The sequence below is a fragment of the Lygodium microphyllum genome, chromosome 29 (assembly GCF_053477565.2).
Source record: "Lygodium microphyllum isolate KBCC chromosome 29, Lygodium_microphyllum_v1.1.10, whole genome shotgun sequence".
In the NCBI taxonomy this organism is placed as follows: Eukaryota; Viridiplantae; Streptophyta; class Polypodiopsida; order Schizaeales; family Lygodiaceae; genus Lygodium; species Lygodium microphyllum.
In genome coordinates this window covers 116335562-116350170 of record NC_141163.1, presented here as the reverse complement: position 1 = coordinate 116350170, position 14609 = coordinate 116335562, and the positions used below count along the sequence as shown (strand labels likewise).

At 40.4% G+C, this 14609-nt stretch overlaps 1 protein-coding gene across 1 annotated transcript; it reads left to right on the top strand.

Moving 5' to 3' along the window:
• Nucleotides 1-4520: 4520 nt before the first annotated feature.
• On the top strand, nt 4521-11646 carry LOC148011065 (putative boron transporter 2). The gene is made up of 13 exons (XM_087671671.1): nt 4521-5128; nt 5265-5347; nt 5516-5708; nt 5934-6075; nt 6418-6598; nt 7719-7906; nt 8222-8395; nt 8566-8661; nt 8788-8907; nt 9224-9558; nt 9699-9969; nt 10435-10548; nt 10665-11646. The coding sequence occupies exons 1-13, from the start codon at nt 4983-4985 to the stop codon at nt 11244-11246; spliced, it is 2625 nt and encodes an 874-aa protein (XP_087527797.1). The 5' UTR covers nt 4521-4982; the 3' UTR covers nt 11247-11646.
• Nucleotides 11647-14609: the final 2963 nt, after the last annotated feature.

Sequence of the window (14609 nt, the reverse complement as noted above, 5' to 3'; positions counted from 1 at the left end):
ACCTTGAGGCATACATGTGGTGGATACGGGAGAGGTGTATCAAACTAGTTTTGGATAGGGCAATTACACCACTAGACCTAGATTCCCCTCTCCCAACAGCTAAAAATTCCAAAGGACAGGCAACAACGAAGGGCAAAGGCAAGAAAATGGAAACCACCAAGAAAAAGAAGTCTCCAAGGTCCGAAAAAAAGGGGCATAAAATGAAGGGCATGCCTAAGCTTTCCCCATTGAAATTCAGTCCATCTCCTCTAAAGTCTAAGGAGAAAAGAGTGCATGAGGTAATTAAGTTCTTTGAGCAACGAAAGAAAACACCTAAGAGGAAACTAGTGATGATGGATGAAGGAGAAAGTCTTAAGGATGGAGAAGCTAAAGAAAAGCCTTATAATTATCAATTTGTCTATTTGTACTGACGTAACATTCCCCTTGTATATACATCTGTAGTGCAATATTTTGACCCAAAATGTACTGATATGTCATATTGATCTTACCCATGAAAGAGGATTTTTTGTTCATAGAATCATTGAGAATTATAAAGCTTGTACCAAGTCTTTTCTATTAAATTGTAATGCAATTTTGTAACTCATGATATAATGAAATCTTTTTGGTCCACAAACGACGATTTGTTATTCACAGAATCATTGCAAACCTTATACTAAGATATTTTTTTAAATAGTACTTCTCAATGTGTATAATTCCATGTTTATGGCAGCAATATTTGTGAGAAAAAGAAAGATTCAAATTTATTTGTACATGCATATTTATGGTCCGAAACTCAACACTAGGAGGCAAACAGCTCATACATGATACAGAGCTCTCTGCTCTTTTTCCAATTATAGCACCATTTACCTTGAACTTATATCCAGGAGTAACATTGTCTAGAAACTCCAAGGTGTCTCTTACATCCTTAAGACTCCACTTTGAAGTAATGTTCACCTCTTTTACTTCTTGTGCGGTAACTTGCAGTGTAAAGTTCAATGTCTTATAATCAATATTTGAATCTAGAGGAACCCAAGCATCTAATCTAAGTTTGTAACTTTTATAATCAAAACCTATGATAAGAGATTGTCGAGATATATTATAGGATAAACCCAATGATTGAGGGCACACATTGCACCTTATAAAGTCACCTTTGTGGTCAGATTCCTTGACTTTTCAACATAGGTCTAAAATTTTGTCCAAATCTTCCTTTGAAAATTTTTTGTTTAGCCATGAAACCTTTGTCCGTTGTAAACATGCTGTTTTAAAGCAAGATACAAAATCATGGAAGGGTAAAAACCACGATAAGTGTACTCTTCTAGAGATCCTTCCAGGAGTCATAGCCTTTTGAATATCTTGAGTAATTTTGAGTTTAAAACTCTCCATTGTTGCTTCATCAGGCATCTCCCATTCCAAAGATAAGAGGCTTGGTAAAACTGCAGATCTTCAAGGTATCCATACTCACCTGCTCTTGAAGGAACCACATATTGTGCATAATATACAAAAATTCCACTTTCATGAAAAAAACTCGTGGCCTGATTAGCATAAATAATGTCTGTAAATTCTTTATGAATGGCATGGAATGTTCCGTTGAGGCTCTCCACAGGTTGCCACTCGAAACTTGTTGATTGAAAGATATCTACAATTGATAATCCATTATTTAGCATATCCTTTAAAAAAACCATATACTCACATGTATTTTACAACTAAAACTTATAGTGTACTTGTTGGGAAAAACATTCCCATGGAGCCAAGTGCATATCTCTAGCCATGTAAACATGTTGCACCAAAGCAAACCAACCTTGAGGCATGGTTTTGAAGGCAAAGATACATCCCTTCCAATGATATTTGATATCCCCTTGTTTTGTTTTTTTCACTCTATGAGAACCCCTACAAGATGGTAGCATGGTAACCCAATCATTTATAGTAAATGTTTTGGGCTCCCATTCTCCATTTGCGCTCTTGCTATACATGGTGCAAGAGTTTATAGAATGAGAAGGACGTCTTGTGGGCGCCATATAAAAGACAACGAGTATGCAGACAATGTGCACAAAAAGAAACCTAAAGGGAAAGGTCAAGGAGACATATTAAAAATACTACAAGTGCCAAGAACTTTGAAAATTCTCCCGAGAAGGACGTCTTGTATATGCCATGTAAAAGACAATGAGTATGCAAACAATGTGGAGAGAAAGAAACCTAAAGAGAGAGGTCAATGAGACATATTAAAAATACAACGAGCGCCAAGACTTTGAAAATTCTCCCGATTCTCAAAATGGTATTGATTAACTTAACTTTGTCACGTCTTTGTCAGAGATTTTGTCAGCTTTTATTAGTTAATAGGGGCCATTGGGACTACCAAAACTTGTCAAGGTTTGAAGATTTTGGCTAAATAGGAGGGGAGAACCACAAAATGAACTCTACTATCTCAAAAGTAGAGGAGACAAGAATACCATGTTTTTGTCCACATGGCAAAATCTCTTTGGCCCTTTCCTTAATCCACAGATTAACAAAAGTGTCGTTTTTAACTTTTTTGGCCCTAATGGTGTACATTATATAATGTGCAGGTAAAGAAAGAAATACCAACAAGATAGTTTTGGCATTTATCTCTCTTCTTGTGTTCTTGAGTGAGCTTCTCCCTATATGTATTGTGTGTGTTCATTGCAAGAATTCAAGCAAGTTCCCCCACCATATGATTCGTGAGATAAGGATTGGGGTCAAGCTTGGACCTAGAGGTTGCTTAGTGATTGTTTCATATAAAAGATTGGGGCATTTATTGAAGGGTTTCTCCTCCAATATGTGTAATTTTTACTCGATTTAATTGCCCCTATGTAGAAGATTGCATGCAACTAGATCCTTTGTGGATTCACAAGTCACATAATTCAAAATTATCCCATCAATTAGCTCATGTCATGAGAACATGATATAGTAGAGTCATGATTATGGGTATTAATTGAGCATATCCCCTCAAGCTAGTATGCTTCGAGAAGGAGGAGATCCTTGATTTCTCCAATATCAATCTCTAGCCTGATAATCGACGGTTATACCTTGCATGTTGTCAAGAATCACGTGGTGGGGGGACTTGCTTAAGATGCTGCGTCGAACACACATAGAATGCACAAGGAGAAGCTCACTCAAGAGACAAGAAGAGAGATGGAGGCCAAAAACGTTTTCTTGCTGGTTTCTTCTTCTTCTTCCACACTCTTTACAATGTACACAAAGTATAGATAATATACAACATAAAGGAAAGTGGCCTACTAAGTCAAACAATGCATAACTGATTACACTAGTCGACTCACACTATAACTATGCCAGCTGTAAATAGGTGTAACAACCTGAATATAATAAGTAATGAGTTAGTGGCCATGTGAGAGTCATAATGACCACCGACGTGCTAAGTGTAGACGTGTGGACCCATCTAACCAGGCGGTCCATTATTAATGTTCGCATGTGTTGAGCTTGTCATCTCAACACATGTTGCCCTCATTAATTATCTAAAAGGGTGAGGGATCATTGCTTGGATAGTTCCAAATTAAGTTGAGTGCTTGAGATAGAGATTCCCAATTGTTTGGGAGGTCTTACATAAGATTGTTATTGAATCCATGCTTTGATTCTATGTTGATTCATGTGGGGAAGAAACAAATTGTACTTTACTACTAATGGTCAAAACATGTATTGTAAATCATACAAAGTTTTAACAAACCACACCTTATGACACATGAGTCCCTACTTTGCATGTGCACACATGCACACGCATACACACACACATAGAGACATTCATTCTCTCTCTATCTCTCTCTGTCTCTCTCTCTCTCTCTCATTGTGGCATATATACACATGCACACATACAAAAACAAGAGCACATTGACATGGCTGGCCGAGTATTACTTTTGCCTTTTATCTACTCTCAAGCACAAAGTAGACTCTCGTGAGGAAAAATAGCCAATTTGCATGAGTTGTGGTCAACTCCAACTTATTTTATATGTGTCGAAGGGAGTGCCATTTGATTTCATTCCATGTTAGAGTGCCAATATTAATTGATAGGATGGCATGCTGATTCCAATGACTATGAGGTGCTACAATGGGAGCTGAATTTCCTACCACATAAGTACACAACCCTACAAACCTCTCAACTTGCCCGTGGTGGGGTCCCATGATGTTTGTAGAGTATGTAGAGTCCCAAAAGCGAAGGGTACTTTTTCCCTCTACCTGTTCCAAAAAAAAAAGGCTACTTTTTCCCTCTCGAGGTAACCTTTGCCTCATGATTCAGCATACGGCACTATACCATCATATTATAGAAGCATACGCTCTAACGAGCAATGTATACTGCTTAAGAACACACGTATGTTGCCTATTGACAACGCTTAAATTTTACATATTTCAAATATGCTTCTATGATATTTGAACAGAAAGAAACAATGTATATCATGACATCATACAGGAATAGGTCCATCGGAATGCGCAATTGTTCTCACATGACACAGTCAGTCTTCGGCAGTCAATGAACGCAGATAAAGTCATGTGTCTTGGTGCTGCAACGTAATCTTCCTTTCAAATATAATAATCGGCCAACGTGCTCATTAGCATCCCAGGTTGCTCCAACTTTACAGGGCAATGATCAAATGATAATTGCCTAGATTCAGCAGCTGGCCGTCCATTTCTCGTAATGTGCAGCACATCTTGATTTGCATCGTCGCGCATTATTATCTCCTTTTGCTCAGCTTGTTTCCCGCTCCGCTCGACTCTTTGCTACCATCTCTGATAATCCAACTCATCTCTTCTCCTAATAAGAAACTCAGACTAAGGTGATAATCAGATTGTTCACAGCGAGTGGCGTGGAATTGTGATTAAACAGTACTGATTCAAGTACTGTTGATCAGAGACAGGATTAATCTGATTAGTTAATAGACTAATTCTACATCTATGAACGGTGGAGTTCTCTACGGTCCTTGATCAGCTGCCGCGCGCAGCTAATAGCTGCTATAGGCTGACCCTTATTATATTCCCGAATGGATCTCGTCGACGATCAGAATGGAGGCATCTTAGAAAATGAGAGACGTCGTGTCGTGCCTTGTAAGGGTATCCTTGCAGATGTAAAGGGAAGAGCAGAGTTTTACAAAAGAGATTGGCACAATGGTGTTGCTGCAGGCCTGAGGTACTAATAACTAATCTTGGTTTTCTTGCTGTAACCGCGAATCTTGGATTAACAGCGTGTTTTTGCTTGGAATAGAGCGCTTCACCTAAACGACGTTCATTCATTGACCTACTCTTCTTGTATGAGTGAAAATTAGGATATTGGTACCTAGTGCGTATATCTTCTTTGCTACTGCTCTTCCGGTGACAGCTCTTGGAGAACAGCTTTACAGAGATACAGGTGATCAATATATAACGAATCAGATGCTCAATGTGACCCCGTAATATCTGCATAGTACTGCATTGAAGTGTGTATTGGGGATAAGATCATATTCATATTGCGAAGAGTTGCAGTACTTAAGATTACAGTTTGCAGGTTATCTAATGATAGTCCATTAATTGTGTGCAGAGGGAACCCTGTCAGCGTTCAAGACACTCGCATCTACGGCCATTTGCGGCATAATTCATGCCGTCATGGGAGGACAGCCGTTGATCATCCTGGGGGTAACCGAGCCGACTGTGTACATTTACACTGGATTATACGAACTTGCGAAGAGGAAAGAAAGCCTTGGGCCACGCCTTTTTGTAGCGTGGGCAGGATGGTATGGATCAATACTTAAATGTAATTAGATTGCTAATTAGAGTATGGTATGGATCAATACTTAAATATAATTATATTGCTAATTAGAATGTTGTTCGATTAAATAGAGAACATCTAACAATGATCTTAGTGCTCATTTACCATTATAATATCTTCTGGTAATCCCCGTGCATGGTGTTGTTTTATACGTGAAACTCATAATCCAGAGCCCCTATAACGAATGCAGGATGTGCGTGTGGGCGTCTCTGATTTTGATTGCGTTTGCGGTGCTGAATGGGGCGAGCTCTATAACAAAGAGGTTTACAAGGATTTCAGGGGAGCTATTCGAGGTGCTCGTTGCTCTGCTCTTCATACAACAAGCGATAAAGGTAGAGTAGGGATCAATGCTTATAGCTAATAATTATACTTACCGTTGATTGTGAGTGTAATTAAGCATAGGCTAGAGGCACTTACCAGCGGATCTCGTGATGATTATATATAACAAACAGCAGGAATACTGTGATCGGAAATCGCTAATGATGTTAATTAAACTGATCAATGCTTATAGTTAATAATTAGAATTACCATTGCTTGTCAGTGTAATTAAGCATAGGCACTGACTAGCGGATATCATGATGATTATATTATATGAGAAACAGCAGGAATACGGCGATCGGAATTTGCTGATGATGTTAATTAAACTGATCAACCGGGGGTTAATGACGATCCAGGGGGCGGTGGTCGAATTTCGGAAATTTGAAGGCCCCGAGGACTCTACATCGGAAGACAATCCAGCCTCGGATTCGGCTGCATGGCTGTGCGTGAACGGCCTCTTTGGGCTCATACTGAGCTTGGGCCTGCTATTCTCGGCCATGATAACCAGAGGAGCGAGGTCTTGGCGATACGGAACGGGTAACACTGCGCATTATACACACGAAAGTATTAACAAGAAGTTTTGGAAGTGACACGTGCCCCCTCCATCCTAAACCCTTTATTCCTTTGCGCTTCCTCTCTTTTTTCCTGGGCACGACAGAGACACACCCACACACACACACACACTCTCTCTCTCTCTTTCTCTCTCTCTCTGCGTGAGTCAGCGACGAGCGTGACCTTGCTTCTTCCTCTCTCCCACTGAAAATGTCCCCTAGGGAGCCTCTACACGAACCGAATTTCCTCCGTCTGTCTCTATCCCTATGCATGAGAGAGCTTCCAACAATAACAAAGCCTGGGGGCTCCATACGCCCCCCCCTCCCCCCACCCTTCTCTCAATGGGTGTTTGATGGGTAGTAGGGTACACGTACATACATAAACACGTAGAGGGAGGTTGTAACTGATACGACGGCTATAAGTAGATTAACTTAGCAACTCGCCCCATGAGTTGTTTACACTAAGCAGGACACTAAGCAATGTGGCTTAAGGCAACGTGACTTTAAGAAAATATGAGCTGAAGTATGGTTTTTATGTGGGAGTTACATTACCTTAGAGAGTGTATGAGTATTACGTACATCACATAAGTAATGAACTTAATATTAAGCTCTTTGGTTCTCTTTAAACCTAGATAGATGCACTCACAACCCATTGCACATAGTACAAAATTTACTTCATGCAATAATCACTTTATGTCTGGCATTTAACTTCTATAGCATACCTTGATTGCATAATACAAAGTTCACTCCATCCAAGCTCAACTTGAGTGTATAATGTTTGATTCCAACACAGGACTTTTTATTGGATAGGTGAATGAGAGAGCCTTGATAAAGAACTATGGGAAGTAAGTGCTAACAAAGGGAGGAAAGTAGGGAAAGTGTTCGTAACATCAACTATGTGAAGCATCGGCCTAAAGCCAATGTGAAGCACTAAGAGAATCTAGATGTGGAGGAACAAGTGATAATTAAATAGAAAATTATTAACTACTCGCTAATGGAAGAACTAGCTACTAGATTTTATAATGTCCTTTGAATCGTATTAATTGAGCATATGCATAATTGTGTATTAATCTATGATTAATGATATTTTGCTAATGATATTGCAGCTGGGCTACGTGCCATGATTGCGGACTATGGGGTGGCATTGATGGTGGTGATGTGGGCAGGTGTTTCCTATGCTGGACAAAATTCCTTGCCGCCTGGCATCCCTAGGCGCCTTTCAAGTCCTAACCCTTGGGATAACTCTGCTATCACAGCTGGCCTCCCTGCTATTTCTCGATTTACTGCCATCAAGGTACTTTTATAAAAGCTACAACCCCCTTCTTAAAGCTTTTCCTTTCTCCTCCTCTTCTCTTCAATCTTGTAATTCTTCCAAGTTACTTATAATTTATATACAATAAGACTACCTTTCTTGGTAATAACCTTTATATATTCCCACATGAGTTACATAAGTTAAGTATTGGTGCATATTATTGATAAATATTAGCAATAAACTAGTCCTATACATTAAATAAGTTCAAGGTTTGCTTAATGTGAAGTTTCGAGTATACTTTTAGGAATTTAGACATTTAAAGCTGCATAACTTATTTTTCTGCTTGTATGTTCATAGGATATGGGAGAGGTGCCATATGTGTACATAATCTTGGCCATTCTTCCTGCCTTCATGATTAGTGGCATCTTCATCTTTGATCATGGTGTGGCAGCTCAAATGGTTGAACAAGAAACCTTCAACCTTCAAGCTCCTTCAACTCACCATTATGACATGCTCCTTCTGGGATTCATGGTACCCCTTCACAAGTCTTCTTTTACACATGTACATGTGCACGTGTGCGCACATGCATGCTTGCATGCATGTGTGTTTGTGCCATGTGCACATGTATGCATACATGCATGTGTTTATACAAGTGTGCATATACAAGCAAAATGATTGAGCTATTGTGTTGATTTGTGTAGGTTCTCATTTGTGGCCTATTAGGACTTCCTCCTGTTAGTGGTCTAATTCCTCAATCTCCCATGCACACAAAGAGCCTTGCTAAATTGAATAAGCAGGTAGAATTTTTAACATTGAGAATTTAACCCCTCTTTTTTCTTTGCTTAATAAAGTTTAAACATTTGGATATTGTTGGCTTCCTTTAATTGTACTCTCTAAAAATATCCTCATTTTTCATTGAACAGATGGCTAGGAAGATCCTAGTTAAAACTGCCAAGAAAGGCATCGAGGAGAAAGTCACGCTGAAGGAATTATACGGATCCATGCAAGAAGTCTTTAAAACCTCCCCCCAAGGCGTTGATTTGGTACACATAAATCCTTACACTTCAATCAGCTGGCTACGTTGGTTATAGTTTCACAAAATGCTCTCAAACTATAATCAAGCTTTGGCTTAAGCGGCAAGCCTTAGTAAATTTTCCGATGTACAATGAAATTTAGTTAGAAGCATATTGCTATGTAATTATGTGATATTGGTTATTGATCCGTAAGTAATTATGCATAATTAGCGTGCATTGATTAGTAGTTTGCGTGCCAATGCGACTAATTAATGGTGATCATTTCTATGTTACTGATCCAATTCATAGTCGGTGCTGTTGATTCTCATAAGCGATGAATCATCAGGTTCTGAAAGACTTGGGAGAGCTGAAGAGTTTCAAGGCAGGCAGGCACGACGTATTGAACTTGATGGAGTCTCCTACTCCGGCGGACAGGAGGTTGTTCGATCCGGAGAACGACGTGGATGAGCTCCTTCCGGTGATTGTCAACGAGCAGCGCGTCACCAACCTCATCCAAGCCGTCCTCATCGGATGCTGCGTAGGCGCCATGCCCCTCCTCAAGATGGTCCCCATCTCCATCTTATGGGGCTACTTCCTCTACATGGCCGCAGAGACGGTGCAAGGAAACCAGTTCTGGGAGAGACTCCTGCTCATTTTGACAGCGCCAAGTCGACGATATAAGTATGATCAGCATACTATATACACAATCTCGGGACAGCTCATACGGGCCCGGTTTTAGTATTATTTTGCCTTTGAGGGGTACTACTACTCCATACAGTGCCAATATATTGAAACTGAACTGTTAATATCATCTGAAACAGGGTGCTGGAGGACTTCCATGCTTCATTTGTGGAAACAGTGCCATTCAGGACAATCACCCAGTTCACAGTCTTCCAGCTGATCTTCCTGCTCATCTGTTGGGGCATCACGTGGATCCCTGCGGCTGGATTTTTGTTTCCCTTGATGTTCCTCTTGCTGCTCTTCATTCGCCAGTACATTCTACCACGCTTCTTCCAGCCGGAACATCTGTGGGAATTGGACACAGCGAAATATGAGGAGGCACCTGCGATTCCTCACGAAAGAGCTGTAGTGGTGGGCTCTAAGTTCTTGGCATTAGACGAGCTTGATGAATACTAATTACACAAGAAGCTTTAACCAAATTCCAACTATAATTCTGACATTGTGAATTTAGACAATATCATGAGCTTCTGTGAGGGAGGGATCGCATACTTAGCTACGTGTGATTGGGGGAAGAGGGCTAGCCCCTTTCCCCCAATCACACCTAGCTAAGTATGCAGAGTCTTCCAAAGCTCATGATGTTCAACACTGTGGGGAAAAACAAGGGAAAAGAGCCCATTTCTCACAATGTCATGGAAAACTGTTAAAAACTTATTGTGATGGAACTTAGCTCGCATTGCTAACTGAATTTGCTGGTTAGAGGATCTCAGCTGCTAAGTGATCAGCTGCCATTTCTTTTGGAAAAAATGATTGCTAAATCCCCTTGCATTCAATCTATCAAAGAACTTATCACAATCATTGCACTACTTAACGTTGCAGGAAGCTGAAATCCATGGCCTCGGGAAAGCTGAGAGTATGCGCAACTCAGTGAGTGATGGAGAGATTCTGGATGATCTGACTACGAGAGGGAGGGGAGAGCTAAAGATTTGCTTGGTAAATATACACCAATTAATAGCTCGGTTCAGATATTTGAAAGCCTATATGTATCATTTTGATCAATATGGAGTGCCATAATCATAATGTATTTATGTGTCACCACAACAATACAGGCACACATGGAGGATTGGACGGTGGGTGGCGGAGGCGGCATCGGAGGCGTCATGCGATCAGTCTCATGCGGCCAATTTTATCGGAGTCGAAATTACAGCTACAGTGGCCGCCTTATGCAGCTCAGGAACTCCGTTGATATGATCAGACATAGCCGAGGCCGCTCCAGGACAGGTAGTAAGTCCAGTAGATGGGTGGTGCCCATCGACTCCCCCAGTCTTGATTATCGTTTTAGTCCTTATACTGATCACAGTACAACGGCTATAAGTACTGCGCCTGCACCAATTAGGTGCGCTACCTATAATTCAGCTGCTAGTTATCATTATATAATAGCGCCGGGTAGTGCCCATTCGCCAAGCAGCAGGTCGCGCGTCGTGCCAATTAATACTGATCATGTATTTCACGAAATGCCGGAAGTAAATCCTCTCAACATCGCCAACGTCGCACCCAGCCCGACGTCCATCTCCTCCTCATCTGCACCAGCATCTGCTACTGCTGCTGCTCACGATAATCACGATGATCCGCTGCGCCATCAAAACCGAAAAGGATATCTACATATGCTTTTTAAGTGGGACATGCCATAACCAAAATCTTTCAGATTTACCAGAATTTTGTATACTAGCTTTTTGATCTTTTCTTTGTTTGGGGCATTCCCATCGTTTGGAGGTAATTTTTGGATAGCACAACTTCACAAGACGGTTCTCAAAGTCCTTTGGAGGCCTCTTGCACATACATTGAGCCACCTTCTTTTTACAACTAATGCTGGACATTTTTCTATCTCTGCACTATAGACTCTACCCCATTTCTCAAACAATTCTTTTTTTGGGTGCAATTGCCAGAGTTTCTTAAATAACAATTAACGAACTGATTGGGGCATGAGCAAAACACCACTAATGCTATTTAGTGTGAGCTCATCTTCAGTAGTAATCATTCTACCATATGTAAATTTTAATGTCCAGTAAGATCATTGCAATATCCACACTTCCAACTAGTTGATTAATTCATTGAGCTCCCATGTTTCTAGTGTACATCTTGATGTCAAAGAGTGGACTGGAGACAAAGAAAGAGAAGAGAGAAACTGTAGAAGAGAGAGAAGATGAGGTGCAGAAGAGAGAGAAAGAGAGTGATGAGGAGAGACAAATACTAGGAAAGGAGAGAGAAATACAAAAAGAGAGAGAAGGCTGCCATGAAAGCTGAGAAAGAAAGAAGATGTAGGAGACTTGTATTATAATAATGATCATCCAAAAATCAAGTCCCTTACACCTTTTATACTTGATAGTGTAGCTAGTATTTTATTCCCATTATTTTATTTCCCCCTCTCTTACATTCTATCCCTACCCAAAAGTTTTTGCCCTAAAAAACAAGTTGGGCACTTATTACAAAAGACAGGGTGGGGTAGACCAGAGTACTACTCTACTGAAGGCATTACAAGGGTGATCTAATGGGATAAGGGGTAATCATTGATGTTTGTATAAAGGGTCGTTGATCACATATGATGTATGGATATGATTGGGGAATGATAAAATTTAAATCTTGACCCATATTCTCTAAGAAAATGAAGGCTGCAGGCAGTGGACAACATGCTGCCTACTACAAGACCCTACTGTAGTAAATCTAAGATAACTTTGTGTAGAGAACTCTGGATGTTTGATACATAGAAACTGATTTTTCAACGAGTACTTTCAACGTATGTATTGCATTCAATGCTTTCAAAAATTTAGAATAAATGTCTCGATTGGAATAGGCCACAATGAGTTAAATTTCATCCAAGTTAGCTTCCAAGAGATGGGGAAACTCTTCCACAACTATAGATGGTCTCCAAGAAGCTTCCTCAAGTGGTAAAGCCTACCACTTTATCAAATTCTCCATGATGGACCGAGTACGAAGCTTCTTTCCTCTTGAGTGCGGTGAGAAGTGAGTTTTTGAGCGAGCTTCTCTGGACAACCTCCATTTCTTGTTCCACATAGTCCACTTATTCCACCCCTTAATTTTTTTGACCTCCACCACTACTACCACAATAGCTTCCTCCACCACCACTGCCATCGCCGATGCCACCACTAGCACCATTGTTGCCACCACCACCACTACCACTATCTCTACGACTACCGCCAATACTGTTGCCATCTCCACCACCACTATCATTATCCCCACCACCTCCACGATTGCCATCACTACCTTCACTCACTCACACACACACACACACACACACACACTCTCTCTCTCTCTCTCTCTCTCTCTCTCTCTCTCTCTCTCTCTCTCTCTGTGTTTCTCCCTCTACATGTATAATCTCTTTTTCTCTTCCTAGCACACTCGATCAAATAGCACTCTATCTCATGCAAATGATTTCTCTCTCTCTTGTTAAGACTTCAAGCTCAGTTACTTAGGTTGTGTGTACCTGACACCTGACATGTCCAGCTGTACCACATGCTGACATTAAATAAGTCGGTGGTCTTAGACCCAGTGTGAATGGTCCTACGAAACTTAGTACTATTGTATACACTTATGTTATGTTAGTAGTCTATGAAATTTAAAAAAATGATGATGAACAACCTGAAGGTCAGGTTGCTGCTCCATTACATTGTCTCTCTCCCTCTCTCTTCCAACATGGTATTAGAGCCATCATGGATGGGCTCTTGAAGGCATGAAGCTGTGAGAAAGACCTGCAGCCTGAAGCCTCGGGGCAGTGGTTGAAGAGAAGCAGGCTGTCATTGTGCACGCTGTCATTGTATCTGTGAAGATATGCATTTTGCCATTTTGGTTTCTATGGTTCATGGCAATGCTTGAGGCTTGATTAGAGCCTTCAAGAGACTTGGTTGAGCATGTAGAAGGAGATGACCTACTATTGTAAACTCTCGTGCTGATGGAGTGTTTGCGCCTGCTATAAATGAAGGCTGTCCTACTGCTACTGAAGACATAAATCACTACTTGAGTGATCCAGAGCTTGTATGCTTGCTTGTGAAGACATATTAATGATCTGACATGTCAATGCTTGGGAAGACATATTAATGATCTGACATGTCAATGCTTCGGAAGACATATTGATGATCTAACATGTCAATGCTTGGTCTGGTGTTGATAAATGAGCTGGAATACTGAAGTACAGATCTGAAATTGAAGACAGTTTGCTGTAAACTGAAATAGGGCAGCATACATTGATCACTCTTTGAAGCATTGAAGCCATTTGATGAGCATTTTGAGATCTACTGAAGTGAGGGTTCATTCGGGAAGCATATGTACTGAGTTTGATGCATTTGGGTTGTATTTTACTGATAAAATATTTAGATCTAAAATTTTATGACAGGCTGAAAACTATCATAAAACTGTCATCAACATACACTCATTGACTCGAAGAAATACATGCCTTTTGTTACCTACAGGGAGTTGTATGGTACAGGGTATGATTGTTGAATGCTATGAGCATTGAGATGAGCATTGAAGGCTCTTAAAAACTAAAATCTGAATCAGAGAACAAATGCTTTGACAGTATATTGGTTGGTCATAAACAGTCCATGTACTTTTTGACATTACTTCTTGAAGACAAAGAGTCTGCGAATGCCTGTATGGTTATGTATTGATCCCTACACACAATGGCATATGTATGAAGTGGCTTGAGGATCTCTTGGGTTGAAATACATCTTGGTTTGACCGTTTATTGGCTGTATACAATCTGTGAGCAGATTTATGTCACTTGTACTTGCTGGATATGCACTGTTTTGTGCCCGTATGACTATGTCTAGTTGCCTACATATACTAGCAAATGTCTAGGAAAGTTTGGAGCATGTATGACATGTTTTAAAGTGGTTTTTGACAGTAAATTCACTGCTGGTTTTACTAAAAAATTGTAGGTTTCAGACTGCGTATTCTCTTTGCTGCAATAAGCTTGCATGACACAGAGTTACAGTACCTGCAAAGTCTATGTATTGACTGATGTACCTACGGGTTATACC

Coding starts and splice junctions, on each gene's coding strand:
- LOC148011065 (XM_087671671.1), top strand. CDS start 4,983: ATGGATCTCGTCGACGATCAGAATGGAGGCATCTTAGAAAATGAGAGA. Junction 6,076..6,417: donor TCATACAACAAGCGATAAAG/GTAGAGTAGGGA, acceptor ATGACGATCCAG/GGGGCGGTGGTCGAATTTCG. Junction 10,549..10,664: donor GAGAGCTAAAGATTTGCTTG/GTAAATATACAC, acceptor ACAACAATACAG/GCACACATGGAGGATTGGAC.